Source organism: Alligator mississippiensis, chromosome 3 (assembly GCF_030867095.1).
Source record: "Alligator mississippiensis isolate rAllMis1 chromosome 3, rAllMis1, whole genome shotgun sequence".
Lineage (NCBI taxonomy): Eukaryota > Metazoa > Chordata > Crocodylia > Alligatoridae > Alligator > Alligator mississippiensis.
Genome location: NC_081826.1, coordinates 31,443,324 through 31,459,302, shown reverse-complemented (window position 1 = coordinate 31,459,302; position 15,979 = coordinate 31,443,324). Strand labels below are relative to the sequence as shown.

The 15,979-nt window shown below is 46.0% G+C and overlaps 1 protein-coding gene across 2 annotated transcripts in view; it reads right to left on the bottom strand.

The window, feature by feature from the left end:
- NUDCD1 (NudC domain containing 1) overlaps window positions 1-15,979 on the bottom strand; it is a 156,060-nt gene that overhangs the window by 93,208 nt on the left and 46,873 nt on the right. For both annotated transcript variants that reach the window (XM_059723807.1, XM_014611617.3), the window contains exon 3: window positions 9,252-9,437. In XM_059723807.1, coding sequence (XP_059579790.1) covers window positions 9,252-9,437 — 186 coding nt within the window. The remainder of the gene's footprint in view (window positions 1-9,251; window positions 9,438-15,979) is intronic.

Genomic DNA, 15,979 nt, shown 5'->3' with positions numbered 1-15,979 from the left:
CCTAGGTGGTGGCAGCGTTACCCCAGGCTAGCAGGTGTGCTCCAGGAAGGGGGTCAGCCAGACATGAGGCACCCCCAGGGAGGCACATGAAGCCTGGAAGGTGGTTGGGCGCAGGGAGGTGGGTGGTTCAGCATTAGGAGCAGCCCCTACTGGCCCTTCACAACATCAATTCTCCCCTAGCAAGCAGAAAGATAAAAGAATCCGTGCTCTACTGTGAGAGTGCATATAGGCATTGGGATATAGGCCTATCTTGTGCTTTGTGGGTAATCGGAAGTCAAGCTGTAGACCCGTCTCCTGCCTTGTCTTACTAACCAACCTAGAAATGTATCTGAAAGCCAGATCTCAACTTCCCAGCATCTGTACTGTTTAGTTATTTATATCTACCCTGTATTTCATTTTTGAATTTGCTGTTCAAAATTTAAATATTCTTATATTTGGATTTAATTTTGGTGGAACTGGTTCTTCAAACTTTTTTTTCTTAGTTCCCAGAATATTTCTGAGGATCAACAACATGGACAAGTCAGCTGATTAATAGCCTTATTTTTGTTTTGCTGGTAAAAACATTAATATGGAAGCTGGAAACATTTAGATAGATGTTTATGAAGCAACTGGAGGGACAGTTACAAGCAACTGAGTTGATGTGCTACAGTAAGATACTGAAAGTTTCCTGGACACAGAAGGATCCAACAAATTAACGTTCAAATCAGTAAGACTGGAACGAAGCCTGAATTGATGCAAACTGTAAAACAGAGGGAGGGAGGGACCTAGCCAGCTGGGAGGTAAGTGGACCAAGGAGGGTCACACGTCACCCCGGCCCCTACTTCGCCCAGCCCCTCAGGGAGCCACACGACCGGAGCTTTGCGAACAAGCGACACAAACAGGCGTGCTCCTGGGCCTGGTGTGCGAGTTACTGCGGGAGTTTGCACAGAAGGGTCCAAGGCCCTGCCAGTGAGGCCCCTAGGGAAGCCAGCTCCAGCCATAGCCAGCTCACCAGCAGCATGACACAGATGGGCATGTGCTGCACCCCTTGGGTCCCTCAGGGTCTGCGGCCCTCCCCTCTGGCACCTCAGAGACCACCACCCACATGGAGCCTGTGGTTCCAGGCTCCATGCAGATGGAGCCTCTGGCTCTCAGTTGCCTGTCACTTTTTCAGGCTCTGGGGCCAGGAGCATAGCCACCTCCCCTTGTGAGGTCTGATCCCTACTGGGGTCTCTGGCATGCCAGCTGGAGGAGCTCCAGGCCGCAGTCCAGAGACTACGTGCCATCAGGGAATGTGAGCAGGAGATAGACTCCTATTGACAGGCCCTTCTCCCCTGGGAGGCGGAGGGTAGATCACGGTCTCCCTCCAGGACAAGGGAGGACTCAGGGACCCTCCTTACTGTCCAGCCCAGGGGTTGGACCAAGGTGGTCAAGGGCCCCAAGGACCACCACACCAAGGCCCCCCCACCGCTGGAGCTTTGCAACAGATACAAACCTCTTGCAGCCCCAGCAGAGCCTGCTGAGTTGCCAGCTCCCGCAGGCAACTTGGGCACTACTGTAGCTACTGCCCCTGCTCTCCCTAAGACAAAACGCAAAGTGTTTGTTGTGAGAAACTCCATCATGAGGGGGGCTGAGGGGGTAATCTGCTGCCCCAAGCCTTTAGCCTGGAAAGTTTGCTGCTTCCCGGGAGTCAGAATCCAAGACATTACAGAGATAATCCCTAAGCAACTCCAGCCCACTGACCACTACACCCTATACTCCTCATCCATGTGGGCACAAATGACATGGTTCAGAGCGCTCCCAACTGAGTCATGAGGCGCTACAGGGATTTGGGAGCGGGGCTTAAGGGTCTGGGGGCGCAGGTGGTGTTTTCTTCAATCCTCCCAGTCTTGGGCTATGGACTGAGGAGGGAGAGGAGGATCCAGGTAGTCAACCAAAGACTGTGGCACTGGTGTCATCGGGAAGGCTTTGGTTTCCATGACCACAGTCCGCTCTTTGGTGAGAGAGGCAGCGAGCTGCTGGGAAGGGATGGCCTCCACCTCTCTCTGCTGGGGAAGAGGCTCTTCTCAGCCAGACTGGCTGACCTACTCCATCAGGCTTTAAAACTAAACCCTCTGAGGGATGGGGGGACTACTGCCACTGCTGGCCCACTGAGCAACCCTTGCAAAGCCAGCAGGTCAAGGCATTTAAGGGATCCCACCCCTGCCCCAGCCCTGGAACAAACTGTAGGCAAGGCAAGGGCCTCCAAGGGGACACTTGCATGCCTATACACAAATGCCGGGAGCTTAAGGAATAAACAGGAGGAATGTGTCCTCCTGCTAAATGCAAATAACTATGATGTCATAGGGATAACAGAGACCTGGTGGGATTCCAGCCATGACTAGACAGGTATAGATGGCTATACCCTGTACAGGAGGGATCGAGTGGACAAAAGGGGCAGAGTGGTAGCTCTTTATGTCAAGGAAAGCTACGTGTTCCTGCAAGCCAACATTGGCACCCACGGTGGACGACTTGAGACCCTCTGGGTTAAAATCCGTGGGGAACATGGCACAGGGGATACTATGGTGGGAGTCTACTACAGACCCCCTACCGAGGGTCAAGACCTTGACCAGGAGCTTACCAGGGAACTGGCTGAGGCAGCGCGCTCCCGGTGTATGGTTGTCATGGGAGACTTTAACTACCCAGACATCTTGTGGGAGAAGTGCTCAGCCAAATCCGAGCAGTCACAAAGCTCTCTCTATGCGTGGATGACCTCTCTCTGACACAGGGAGTCTACGGGCCGATGAGAGGTAAAGCGCTGCTTGACCTCATACTGGCAACCGGGGATGACCTAATCAGCAACCTAAAGATCAAAGGGAACCGGGGTGACAGTGATCACAAGTTGATCACCTTCCCCACCTGCCATAAAGCTGGCAAGTCAGTCAGTAATACAGAAGTCCTCGACTTCAGGAAAGCTGACTTTGACAAGCTAAGGAGCCTTGTCAGTGAGGCCCTAAAGGGCCACAACCCAAAGAGGAGGGCAGTTCAGGATGATGCGCAAGCAAAGTCCATCCCGTTTCAGAAGGAAAGGCAGCAAAAGGGCACAACAGCCCCCTTGGCTCTCCAGGGAACTGGCAGACCTCCTGTGTCTTAAAAGGAAGACCTACAAAGGATGGAGGACTGGAAACACCACCAAGGAGGAATACTCTGCTCTGGTCTGGACCTGCAGAGAGCAAACCAGGAAAGCCAAGGCTGCGATGGAACTCGAGCTAGCTACAAGCATCAAGGACAATAAAAAAAGTCCTTTTTTAGCTATGTGGGGAGCTGGAGGAAAAGCAAGGGCAACACTGGACCCCTGCTAAACCAGATGGGACAACTGACAACTGATGCCCAGGAAAAAGCAAACTTGTTAAATGGGTACTTCGCGTCAGTTTTTCCACCAGTCCCATGGGACACCCCTGCTCACTGTGGGTCAGGGAGGCCCAGGTAGGGGAGATTCCTTGCCCTCCATCGCAGCTGACCTCATGAAGGAACACCTCGACAGGCTGGATGCCTTCAAGTCAGCCGGCCCTGACGGTTTACACCCAAGAATACTCAAGAAGCTGGCAAGCATCATAGCTCAGTCCCTGGCACAGATCGTTGGGAACTCCTGGTGCTCTGGTGAAGTGCCTGAAGATTGGAAGAAGGCCAATGTCGTGCCTATCTTCAAGAAAGGGAGGAAAGTAGATCCGGCAAACTACAAGCCCATCAGCCTGACTTCTATCCTGGGGAAGGTCTTAGAAAAGATTATCAAAGTGGCCATCCTTAACGGACTAGCTGACGGCAATATCCTGAGGGATACCCAGCATGGGTTTGTTGCGGATAGGTCTTGCTTGACCAATCTCATTTCCTTTTATGACTAGGTGACCTATCACTTGGACACGGGGGAAGAGACTGATGTCACGTATCTTGACTTTAAAAAAGCCTCCGATTTGGTATCCCATGATCGCCTCTTGGCAAAACAGGCTAACTGCGGCCTTGACCTCCCCACAATTCACTGGCTGGGGAATTGGCTCCGTGGTAGGACCCAGAAGTGGACTGGTCAAGTTTGCCAACAACATCAAACTCTGGGGTAAAGCACCCACACCTGAGGACAGGAGGGTGCTCCAGGCAGATCTTGACAGGCTCATGAAATGGGCAGATGAGAACCTGATGGTGTTTAATACTGAAAAATGTGAGGTTCTCCACCTTGGGAGAAAAAACCTGTAGCATGTTTATAGGCTCAGCAGTGCTACACTGGTTAGCACTACACATGAAAAGGACTTGGGGGTCACAATTAATCACAAAATGAACATGAGCTTTCAACGTGATGCTGCAGCTAGTAAAGCGAGCAAAACGCTGGCTTGCATCCACAGATGCTTCTCAAGCAAATCTTGGGACGTCATTCTCCCGTTGTACTTGGCCTTGGTGAGGCTGCAGCTGAAGTACTGCGTCCAGTTTTGGGCTCCACAATTCAAAAAGGATGTGGAGAAGTTTGAGAGAGTACAGAGGAGAGCCACATGGCATGATCAGAGGTCAGGAAAACAGACCTTATGATGAGAGGCTGAGAGCCATAGGGCTACTCAGCCTGGAAAAGCGCAGGCTCAGGGGTGATCTGGCCACCTATAAGTTTATTAGGGTGCTCATCAGGATCTGGGGGAACATCTGTTCACCAGAGCGCCCCAAGGGATGACAAGATCGAATGGTCACAAACTCCACCACGACCGATTCAGGCTGGACATAAAGGAAGAACTTCTTTACTGTCTGAGCCCCCAAAGGTTTGAAATAGACTGCCACCGGAGGTGGTTCAAGCACCTACTTTGAATGCCTTCAAGACACATTTGGATGCTTATCTTAATGGGATCCTAGGATCCCTGCTGTCTTCCTGCCCCTGGGGCAGGGGGCTTGACTCGATGACCCTCCGGGGGTCCCTTCCAGCCCGAATGTCTATGAAATCTATGAAATTAAGATTGGAGGTTCAGATTTTCTAAAAAATGCTCCAGTGCATATAAAAATTACCTCACAGAAGTCACAGGGTCAGTTTTATACAGGAGATCATACTAGAAGTAGATCATCACAGCAGACCATTTTGGAGCCATCCATACTGGATGAATCTCAGAGCTCAGAATTAAATGGTACGTATTAATTGGAAATTTACTGCCTTGCCCTAGTAAAGATCTATAAAACAACAGGAAAAAATAGATTCTCTCACTCTGGTTTGATGTACACAAAAGGGTTAAAAAAAAAGTTTACAGCAATTTCTCATTTCACTTTGTGGTGCCTCATTTTGTTGGTTTTGCACACTGTCAGCCTCCACAACATGCAGACTAAAGGAGACTTATCTAAGATTTTGCAGCAAGGAAAAATGTATGTTAATAAGAAAAATACAATTATACACTCTAAGAATATCAGAAATTCAGAGGTTGGAAGAAACCTAGAGGACTAGGGACATTCAGACATTCTCTATGGTTTCCTTTATACTGAAACATAGATACCCAGCATTTAAGTTCATTCATATCATATTTACTCAAATCTATGATGACCCTGAATTTAAGATACCCCCCACCCCAATAACTAGATTCATTACATGGAAAAAATTATAAATTTGTTATAATTTTCCATGTATAAAACCTTATTAATTCCTCCCACTGCTGCGGGGGGGGAGGGGGGCAGGCGATATGGGGAAGTCAATCAGCTTGCCACTTTACTCTCTGCCTAACCCCTGCCTGCAGCCTCAGGCCCCCTGTTTTCCCCTCTGCCTCTGCTGTTCCCTCCTACCTCCCCTTACCCTTGCTCTATACTGGCACACTCCATTCCTGTTTTATCCTGGAGCACTGAGCACCCCAGCCCTGTATCAGTCATGCAGGCTGTGCGCTCTGGTTATAGGCCAGGCTGGGGGCTGTGCTCAGTGCTCTAGGCTGCAGTGTGCACAGAGCCTGCTGGCACAGAGCAAGAGGGGAACTAGGACACATGACTTGTAAGGAGATGCTGAGGGAACTGTGCTTGTTTAGTCTAGAGAAAAAAGAAGACAGAGGGGATTTAATAGCAGCCTTCAACCACCCAAAGGGTGGTTCCAATTCCACTGAGCTAGACCATTCTCAGTGGCAGCAGATGACAGAACAAAGAGCAATGGTCTCAAGTTGCAGCAAGAGAAATTTAGGTTAGATATTAGGAAAAACTCTCTCTCACTAGGAAGGTAGTAAAACACTGAAAAGTGTTACTCAGAGAAGAGGCAGAATCTCCATCCTTGGAGGTTTTCAAGACCCTGCTAGACAAAGGCTTGGCTGAGATGATCTAGCTGGGGGTGGTTCTGCTTTAAAAAGGAGGTTGGACTAGATGTGATCTTCACAGGTTCTTTCCAACCCTCATTTTCTAGGATTCTAAGAGTAAAAGTTGTGTGGCAGGGAGGGAGATGGGCAGAAGCTGCATGGGGGGTAGGGGGCAGTGGGGCAGGGGAGGGAAGGCAGGCAGGCAGCAGCTACAGCTATGGCCCCAACCTCAGGCAGGGGGTGGAGCCTGAGCCACAGCAGCCGCTTGACCCCTCTCCCCCACACTCAGCTGCCCTCGTACTCGATTCTATGGCAAGTGGCTTTTTTCCCCTCCCCCCCCCCCCCAAAGTTAAATGGAGGAAAATATATCCTCCAAAATGTACCACTTTAACCAAGCGGCAACTGCTGAAATGTCATCACCTTTACCTGCTCCTAAAATGCTGTCATACAGCTATTGCTGCCACATATTTTAACCCTATTATTCCAATATCTACTACATCACTCTGGTTGCGAACGCAACTCAAAGATTACCTGCATCACACGTTTAAAGGATCCCATGCTTCACAGAAAGTACTGAGGCAGAAGGCTACTGCTTATGACCTTTAACAAGGTCCTGTGGTTAAACAAAGCGACTGAAATTTGCTATATTGACCATACTGGAAGGACCATATGCTTCAATTTATATGCTACTAAACCTTCATGTTCCAAAAAAAGTGTGTCAAGTATTTCTTGAGAAACTATGAATGTTATGGATTGGAGAATAAAGTCAGGGTAGTAATTTTGAGAAACATATTATCATTGGATTGTTTGCTTTCAATGCTGAACAAAAATTTGTTAGAAAAGCATAATTACTATCATTTAATTATATTCAATATCTTGTAAGAAGGTTTACACATGAATTATAAAGTAGCTACATAAATTCAGAATCAGATGGAACAAATGGTGAACGGTACATAAAATCAAACTCTGCATGTCAGGAAACAATGAATCATGGAGCACTATTGGGAGGCATATTTCAACTGGTGTGAACCAGACAAGGAGAAAGCCTGGAGCGAGGGAAATCCAAGATATTAGACATTTCTAAGCATGCTGCAGCAACCTCTCTCCATGTTGTTAAAGTGCAATGTAAGGCCCACAAACTAACTTTTGAATAAGAAAGCCTTTTTAAATTAAGTGTTTTGTCCCAACAAATGTTCATAAAAATCTATTTCTTGCACGAGAAATATTCTTTGCGCTTTTTTTTTTTTTTTTTTAATACAAGTAGCCTTTGTAAAAACAGCATAAAAATGAAAAAAAAATACATTGTTATAAAACTTACCTTAAGATATACTGGTAGCATGAAAGGAGGACTTTTAACACGTCCCAAATGAACATTTTGGTAATGATTAGCAATTAAAAATTACGAGAGTTTATCAAACTCATTAGCTTCAATGAGGAACCCAATGTTACACTTAGGAAGATTTACTCTTTCACTATTATAAGGGACTTGTTTTACGAGAAAAGGCTTTTAGCCTTCAGAGCAAGTAATATCTCAAGTCTTTTATGACCCCAAACATTTACTTAAACACTTTGATCCATTTCCATGTTTTACAAAAATAGCTAGACAATAACTCAGCGTAAGACAGAGGAAATATTACATGGAGTATAAAAAGTGTCTGTAGGTATACAGACAAGTCGTACACAAATCCTCAAATTTTAGAGTAGAATGGCCCCCTAACTCAAGTCTCAGTAAAAAAATTTAACAAGGTTGCTGAAATGCAGTTTTGCCAATATTTACAACATACTGCAAAATAGAAAAAAAATCATTAATGCGGTTGTTGCTAATTATACTCAAACATTAGAGGTGCACCAATACATCGGTCCCTATCATATTGGCACTGATAAAAGGAAAACTGATGTTATTGGCAATCGGCTTTTTTTGGCTGATGTGTCCAATAACATTATCGATAAATACTGCATGCATGGATGTAGCTGCAGCATGCACACGGCCAGGAGTGTAGCTTAGCAGGCTGGAGAGCAGCGTCCCACCAGTAAGTCTGTTGGGGCCAAAAGGGACGTGGGGGGCAGACTGAGGCCTCAACAGTGAGCGAGGAAGTGAGGCTGAGGCAGGGGTTGCCCCATCCATGGCGGGGGACAGGATGGAGACACAAGCAGCTCATCCAGGATTGTGGAGAAAGGGACATCTCCCGATGCTGCACACAGCCCCAGGGGAGGCATGGGGGGTACGTGCCCCTTGGATCTGTGTGAAGGATGAGGGTGAACTGCTGCTGTGAGCTGTGGCAAGGGACAGTGTTGGGCTCTCCTGGCCGGGGGGGGGGGGGGGGGAGAAGGGCAGCGGCGGTGCTGGGAGTGGGAGTGACAGTGAATTTTGGTATGGCTGTAACCACACAAGCCTCCTCTCTGAGCAGCACAACTGCCTGCCCTGAGTGCAGCCCCAGCCTACCTCCCTGCCGGGAAGAGCCTAGGGCTGCTCCTGGTGCCAGCCCACAGCAGCAACCTGCCCTCACCCCATACAGATCTGGGGGGGAGGGGGGGGCACATGCCCCCCATACCTTCCCTGGGGGGGTGCATGCAGTGGCAGGATCTGCCCCATCCCACACAAGCAGCTTGCGGCTCTACCCCACATCCCACCCCAGCTAGGCAGCGCCTACCCTGCCCCAGCCCCTCCCTCACCGTGGGGGCCTAGATCCGCCCCTGCAAACAGACTTGTCAGCCAGACACTGTTCTCCAAGCTGCCAGGCTGCATATCGGCAATCAGATCGATATTGGCCAATACGGCTCATTAATTATCAGCCATCGGCATCAGCCAAAAAATCTTTATCAGTGCACCCCTATCAAACACTAATTAATTTCAGTGGTATACAGTTTTAAAAAAACATTGAATACTAGAAGTTCAATTCTGCCAAGTATTAAAAAGTACTCAACTCAAATCAGAAGCACTCAGTTCTTTGCAAACATTACCTTAAAAATCAGAAATAGTTCTGAGAAACAAGTCTCAAGACTTACCTCCCACTTTTCAGAGGCACTATCTCCACGCTTGCCTGTTTTAATAAGATACAGTCTTCCTGTTCCATCTGAAAGGGCAGCCCAGGTAGAAGATGAAAAGTGTATCGACGCACAAAGTCGATTATCATACGCTGTCATGTCTGTCGGTAGTCTGAATAGTTCTCTTGGCTTCTGTAGTGCAGTGTCCTGGAAGTAAAAAGTTATACGTTGGAATTTGATAAAAATAAACACTTCATAAATATTTTACTGTATCTAAAATTTTAGTAAGAAACCTGGGCATCAGTGTATCACCTTTTCTGATTTAATGAAGTGCTGACATATGGCCAAATTGTGTTAAATGTGATGTGGGTTTAATACTGAAAATACCCAGAACTCCAGGCAGCTAACTTCCATCAATTTATCAGTCAAAGACAAAGATGATACTTGTATGGACAGACAAACATACTTTTTGAAAAGTTGCAAAAATAGCTGAAATGCTCCAAAATAATGCCGTTGAAATGTGGTACTGTTTTTAAGTGTTTCACTTTCTGTTATGTTTGCACAGGGATGGAGGACCCATAATTCCTTCAGAAAGCCAGACCTCTGCTCTCCTTCCCTATTCCAAAGGCCAGGGAGGAAAGAAGAGTGGGGTGGACCATCTAGCTGCCAGGTCCCTGAACCTGGACCACTGTTGCTCCTTTGTGCACTCCAGCTCCAAGATACCTGCACCCTTTCCCTGCTGTGCTGCTGGAGTCAGGATTCCAGTTCTCCAGGCTCCAAACCCCTTGCACCTCTCCAGTTTCAACAGCACAGAGCTTAGGAAGAGCAGAAGCAAAATGGTGGAACAGCTCCCACAGACATCAGTGCCACTCCCACCCCTCTTCCCTTTGGAAGGCAGGAAAGGATGAGAGTGAGCAGAGCTGCAGCCCAGGAAGACACAGGCTTTAAAGTGGCAATGTCTCCTCTGATCCTGTACCCTGTGAAGGGAGGGGACAGCAGAGCCACAGGTCACCACAGCTCCCTGTAGCACCCCCTGACTGGAAAGCATGCCACCACATACAATGACAGTGATTTTGAAGCGCCCCAGTTGGAGGGGGGGAGGCTGCAACAGGGGCTGGACATACGTCCAATGGCTAAAATGCTACATTTTTTAAACATTTCCAAGCTTGTTATACTTAGAAATGTTTCAAATGTTCTATCTGTGCATACCCTTAAGGTGTAAAATCCTAAAAAGCACTGTATTTGAAGAGCTATATAAAAGATAGGAGCACTTTATCTACTTTTGGATCTCCCATGTTACAAAGTACTGAAATGGTGGCTATATTTTAGAACAGGAAAAACAACAACAACATATCTAATTATAGACACAAGGAGACTATAGCTATACATAACAAGGAAATGGGATCAGAATTTAAGTGAGATGCTAAAATACTCTTTTTTCTAAATATGACAAGAGTACTAGGAAGTCAACTGGCTGAACAGTAAATTGGGTGTACTTTAATCCATCCAAACACTGGATTTTAATAAAGAAGAATGTCATGGGAGTGTAAACACTGAAAGATTACAAGGATTAATTAAAATCCCCACACCTTCCAGAAACAGACACCTCCCTTTGGCAAAAATGAAAAAAAAATAAATAAATAAAATAGTTGCAATTTAAGGAAATTAAGATTTGAGCTAATCTGGTTTCATAGACATTTGGGCTGGAAGGGACCCCAGAGGATCGAGTCCAGCCCCCTGCCCCAGGGGCAGGAAGTCAGCAGGGATCACAGGGTTGTAGCTGTTTGACTATATCAATAGCCTCTCAGACCTAATAGCTCTGAACTGAAGCAATTGTTCTAAACATATAGGGGGTGGATGCTTTCGGGAAAAAATGGGTGCTATGAGAACACAGTCAACAGAAGAGACAGCAGATAAATACTTGGCAATTTAGTTAACAGTTATACAGATAAAAGCCTCCCTCACCCAGCTCACTTGACTTGCCTGCCTGTGTAATCTTTTGGTTGAATAGGCTGCAAGGTCTCTGTTGCAGGGACTAACCTCTTTTGTTAAAATACCTGTACTGTTACTAGCATAATGAAACTCTAAACCTTAAAGATTTTCCTTTCAAAATAAATATACTGTGACTGGAATAATGAAGCTTTAAATCTGAACTGCTTTCCTAGCAAAATAACTAAACAGCAACATTTGCTCAACTCAATAACAAGTTGGTTAAACAAAGGGGAAGAACTGAGACACCACAACTGGTCTGCTCTGTTCGTGTCCTGTCCAGAGCTGCTTATAAACCAAGTTCTCCTTACAAGTCTGATCATTAACACTGAGATGCAACAAATGACCCATCATGTTGGCAGATCCATGGCAACTGAAACCTTGAAACAAGAACTAAAAACAAACATTCTTTCCCATTTGTATCCTAATTCTAGGTAAGGCACAACCTATGCCAATCTGTTCTGTAACAAGAATCTGATAACCACCATCTCCCTAGCTTTCTGTACACACACTGCACACATTATGAAGTTCTCTATACCATAGAGATTTGGAACAGTAGGAACATGTCATCGGCCTACCATACAGGGTGGGGGCTGGGGAGAGGAGGGGTTTAATTGATTTTTTAAGCTGCCTCTCAACCCATCCACAGGTACAAATGCATACGACCTGGTCCTAAACAAAACCCAAGCTAGCTCACATGATCAAGATGAAGTTGGAAATTCGACCAATCTTGCTTGAATTTAAATACTTAAGAGGAGATTCAAGTTCTCAAAAACAGGGAAAATGAACATAATACATTAATCTATTAGTCACCATAAATTTGACTTGCTGAACATGATATACAAGAACATAGTTTATTGGAGAAAAAGAGATAAAACAAGTGCATACCGAATACAGTTGGGGTGTATAATGCAATCTGTGATGATGCACATATATGAAGCCACAAGGTTCAGCACTCAGGGTGAAGCCCTGCCATCACAACTGGGACAAGAGGCAGGGCAGCTCTTTACATATGTAGTCCATCCAACCTACATTGCTGCTCCTCCTCCTCCATTACATGGTGAGGTAGCGCGCGCAGCCTGACAGGCTTGTGCCTGGAATAAGTGGCAATTAACTTTAAACCCCCCCCCCCCCCCCCCAAAAAAAACTAACTTACAGACTTAAACAGTTTTTGTCCTGGGGAAAAAAATATTAGCTCATTTTATTTTGCATTCTTCACAGGTTAAAGAAGGACAATGGACTAATGTCTGCAGGATAACAAGAACAAAAAGCTTTCTAATGGGAGAAATGTCATGTCTGTTTAATTAAACCCCCAACATTATCAGGATCCCTATAGCTCTTCAGTCATGAGGGGTATGTCATAGATTATAAAGCTAAAAAACATGATCATGAACATGTAGCTTAAACTCTTGGAAAGCATGGGCCACAGGACTTCTATTAATTTCCATCTGGAGTAAAGCAGTGGTGTCAAAAACAGCTTGCAGGCCATATCTGGCCCACAGACCTCTTGGAGGGATTGAAAATTCAGGGGAGGAGTGGGTGGGCACAGTGCCCATCACTGAATTCTGCTGAGGATACACATCAGTGGTGGCAGGGCAAGCAGTAGTTGCATTCATCCCTGTGGTTCCTTGATTAAAAATAATGATCACTGCCACCACATGTCCTGCCACCAGAGGCAGGTCCAGATCCAGCCTGTGAAGCCCCAGTCTGGAGCTGGCTCACAAAGCTAAATGAGTTTGACACACCTGAACCACATCACCTCTTTTGATAAATCTAATCTTGATTTAAATGTTTTTAATGGTGGATAGTTCACCACCACTCTTGATGCTGCTTCAATGATTTAATTCCCCTCAATATTAAAGAAAAAAAACTCCATTTCAGCTTCCAGCTACTGGAATTTGCCATCCTTTTATCTACTAGATTAAATATTGAGATTATCTGATATATGTACCAGATAATTTTATTTGACTACAACCAAGTTGCCTCTTAACCTTATTCTGTTCAGCTTGAAAAACCAGCTTCTGACATTCCTTCCACAGCATGCTTTCCAGTACTTTAATTATTCATGTGGTTCTTCTCTGAACCCGCCCCAACTTAACATTCTTCATGAAGTGCTGATATTAGTACTAGACAAAGCAATCAAATAATGACTGCATTAGTGTCTTAGCACTGGTCATTCAACAAATGAGTCCAAGTACCTTGTCTAAGAAAAACAACTGTCCATAAAGCAGTCCATGAGTAGGTCTCTGGGCATGTAGGTCTCTGTGGGTTGTAACTCCACAGAGAACAACACAGATTTCATGATTTTCCCCATGCACATCCACACTCTTTCAGGAGGAAGTAACATTATGGCTCCTGATGACTAGTAAGCTCTTAGGAAGCCACAGAAGTAGGGTGGCCATCATAGAAGACATTCCGGTTGTTTGCTACTCTGTCCTCTATTGATACAAAACCCGACGCCTTTATGTCCTATATTTTTCTCTTCGAGAGAGACTGTCCTCTATGGTGGCCACCCTACACAGAAGTGTTTGTGGGCAATTAGGAGTATAAATATCAGTATTCTTTAAAGGTGTCAGAACTTCTTCACCTGCAGAGTTCACAGCCTTGCTCTAGTTTTCACATCTTTGTATTCTCCCTATCCAGTTCAGCCTCTAGGTATTGAAAGCCGAGGGCAAATTGTAGAAAACATTCCTTTAAAGCCAAACACAATTATAATTTTTACATTTACTGAAGTTAGATCTCCCTCTCAGCCTGTCTAATTTTACAGCGGTTTTTGCAAGAGAACTGCCAGAGAACACTGGTACAAAATAGATGGCCATGAAAAAGTGAAAGTGTGGCACAATGCACTGTTAACATTATTTATTTAAACATACAAGTGCCAACACTGTTTGGAAGAGCACAAACAAGAAACTTCTTGCCATGGAGCACTTATAGTGTGAAACTTCCTCAGGAAACCTCAGGGGGAATTGGTAGGGAATGTAGTAGTGAATGGCAACTTGGGCAGGCATGACCATGAGATCACCGAGTTCAGGATCCTAAGGAAAGGAAGGAAGTAAAGCAGTAGAGTAAGGACCCTGGACTTCAGAAAAGCAGACTTTGACTCTCTCAGGGAACTGATGGGCAGGATCCCCTGGGAGGCCAGTTTGAGGGGGAAAGGAGTCCAGGAGATATTTTATTTTAGGGTATTTTAAAGAAATCTTACTGAGGGTGCAGAAATGAACCATTCTGGTGCACAGGAAGACTAGCAAGTATGGCAGAAGACCAGGCTGACTTAGCAGGGAACTCTTTAGTGAGCTAAAATACAAAGAGGAAGCTTACAACAAGCTTAAACCTGGACAAACAACTAGGGAGGAATATAAGAGCATTGGCTCAGGCATGCAGGGATGAAATCAGGAATGCCAAAGCACAACTAGAGTTGAAGATAGCAAGGGACATGAGGAGTAACAAGAAATGTTTCTACTAGTATGTAAGCAACAAGAAGGTCAGGGAAAGGGAGAGTAGGTCAGGGAAAGTCAGGGTACGGAATGGGAGAGGTAACCTAGTGACAGTCGAGGAGGACAAGGCTGAAGTTTGGATAGCTTTTCTTACCCCAGTCTTCACAGGCAAGGTCAGCTCCCAGACTAGTGCACCGGGCAGCACAGTTTGAAGAGGAGGTGAGCAGCCAACAGCCGTGAAAGAACAGGTTAGGGACTATTTATAAAAGCTGGACATGTACAAGTCCATGGGGCTGGACACAATGCACCCAGGGGTGCTAAGGGAGAAGGCCTATGTGACTGAAGAACCACTGGCCGTTGTCTTTGAAAACTCATACGGATCAGGAGAGGTCCCGAACAATTGAAAATGGGGAAATATAGTACCCATCTTTCAGAAAAGGAAGGAGGAGGATCTGGCCAACTACAGACTCATCAGCGTCACCTCAGTCCCTGGAAAAATCATGGAGCAGATCCTCAAGCAAGCCATTTCTAAACATTTGGAGGAGAATAAAGTGATTAGGAAAAGTCAGTATGGATTCACCAAGGGGAAGTCATGCCTGACCAACCTGATTGTCTTCTATGATGAGATGACTGCCTTTGTGGATGCAAGGAGAGCAGTGAACGTGATAAATCTGGACTTTGGCAAGGCTTTTGATATGGTCTCCCTCAACATTCTTGCAAACAAGCAAAAGAAGTACAGGTTAGATGAACAGCCTGTAAGGCTGATAGAAAACTGGCTGAAACATTGGGCTCGGAAGGTAGTAATCATAGATTGTGAGACTGGAAGGGACCTCAGAAGATCATCAGGTCCAACCCACCTGAACCAGGCAGGGAAGACAACTGGGGTCAAGTGACCCCAGCAAGGTGACTGTCCAGTCTCCTCTTGAAGATTTCCAGGGTAAGTGATTGCATCACCTCTGAAGGGAGCTTATTCCACAGTCTGGACACTAGATGAAGTAATTTTTCCTAACAGTGAGCCTGAAAGTCTTCCAGGAGTTTGTGACCATTACTCCTAGGTTTTCCCCAAAGGTGCCCTGGTGAACAGTTGTTCACTGAGCCCTTGATGAATGCCTCTGATGTAGCGGTAAGCTGCTACCAAGTCCCTTTTCAGCCTTCTTTTTCTCATGCTGAAGAGTCCCAGATCCCTCAGCCTTTCCTCGTATGGCTTGCTGCGCAAGTCTCTGATCATACAGGTGGCCCTTCTCTGGACTCTCTTATGTCCTTGTTAAAGTGCAGTGTCCAGAACTGGACGCAGTTCTCCAGTTCCAGCCCACAAGGGGCTGGTTG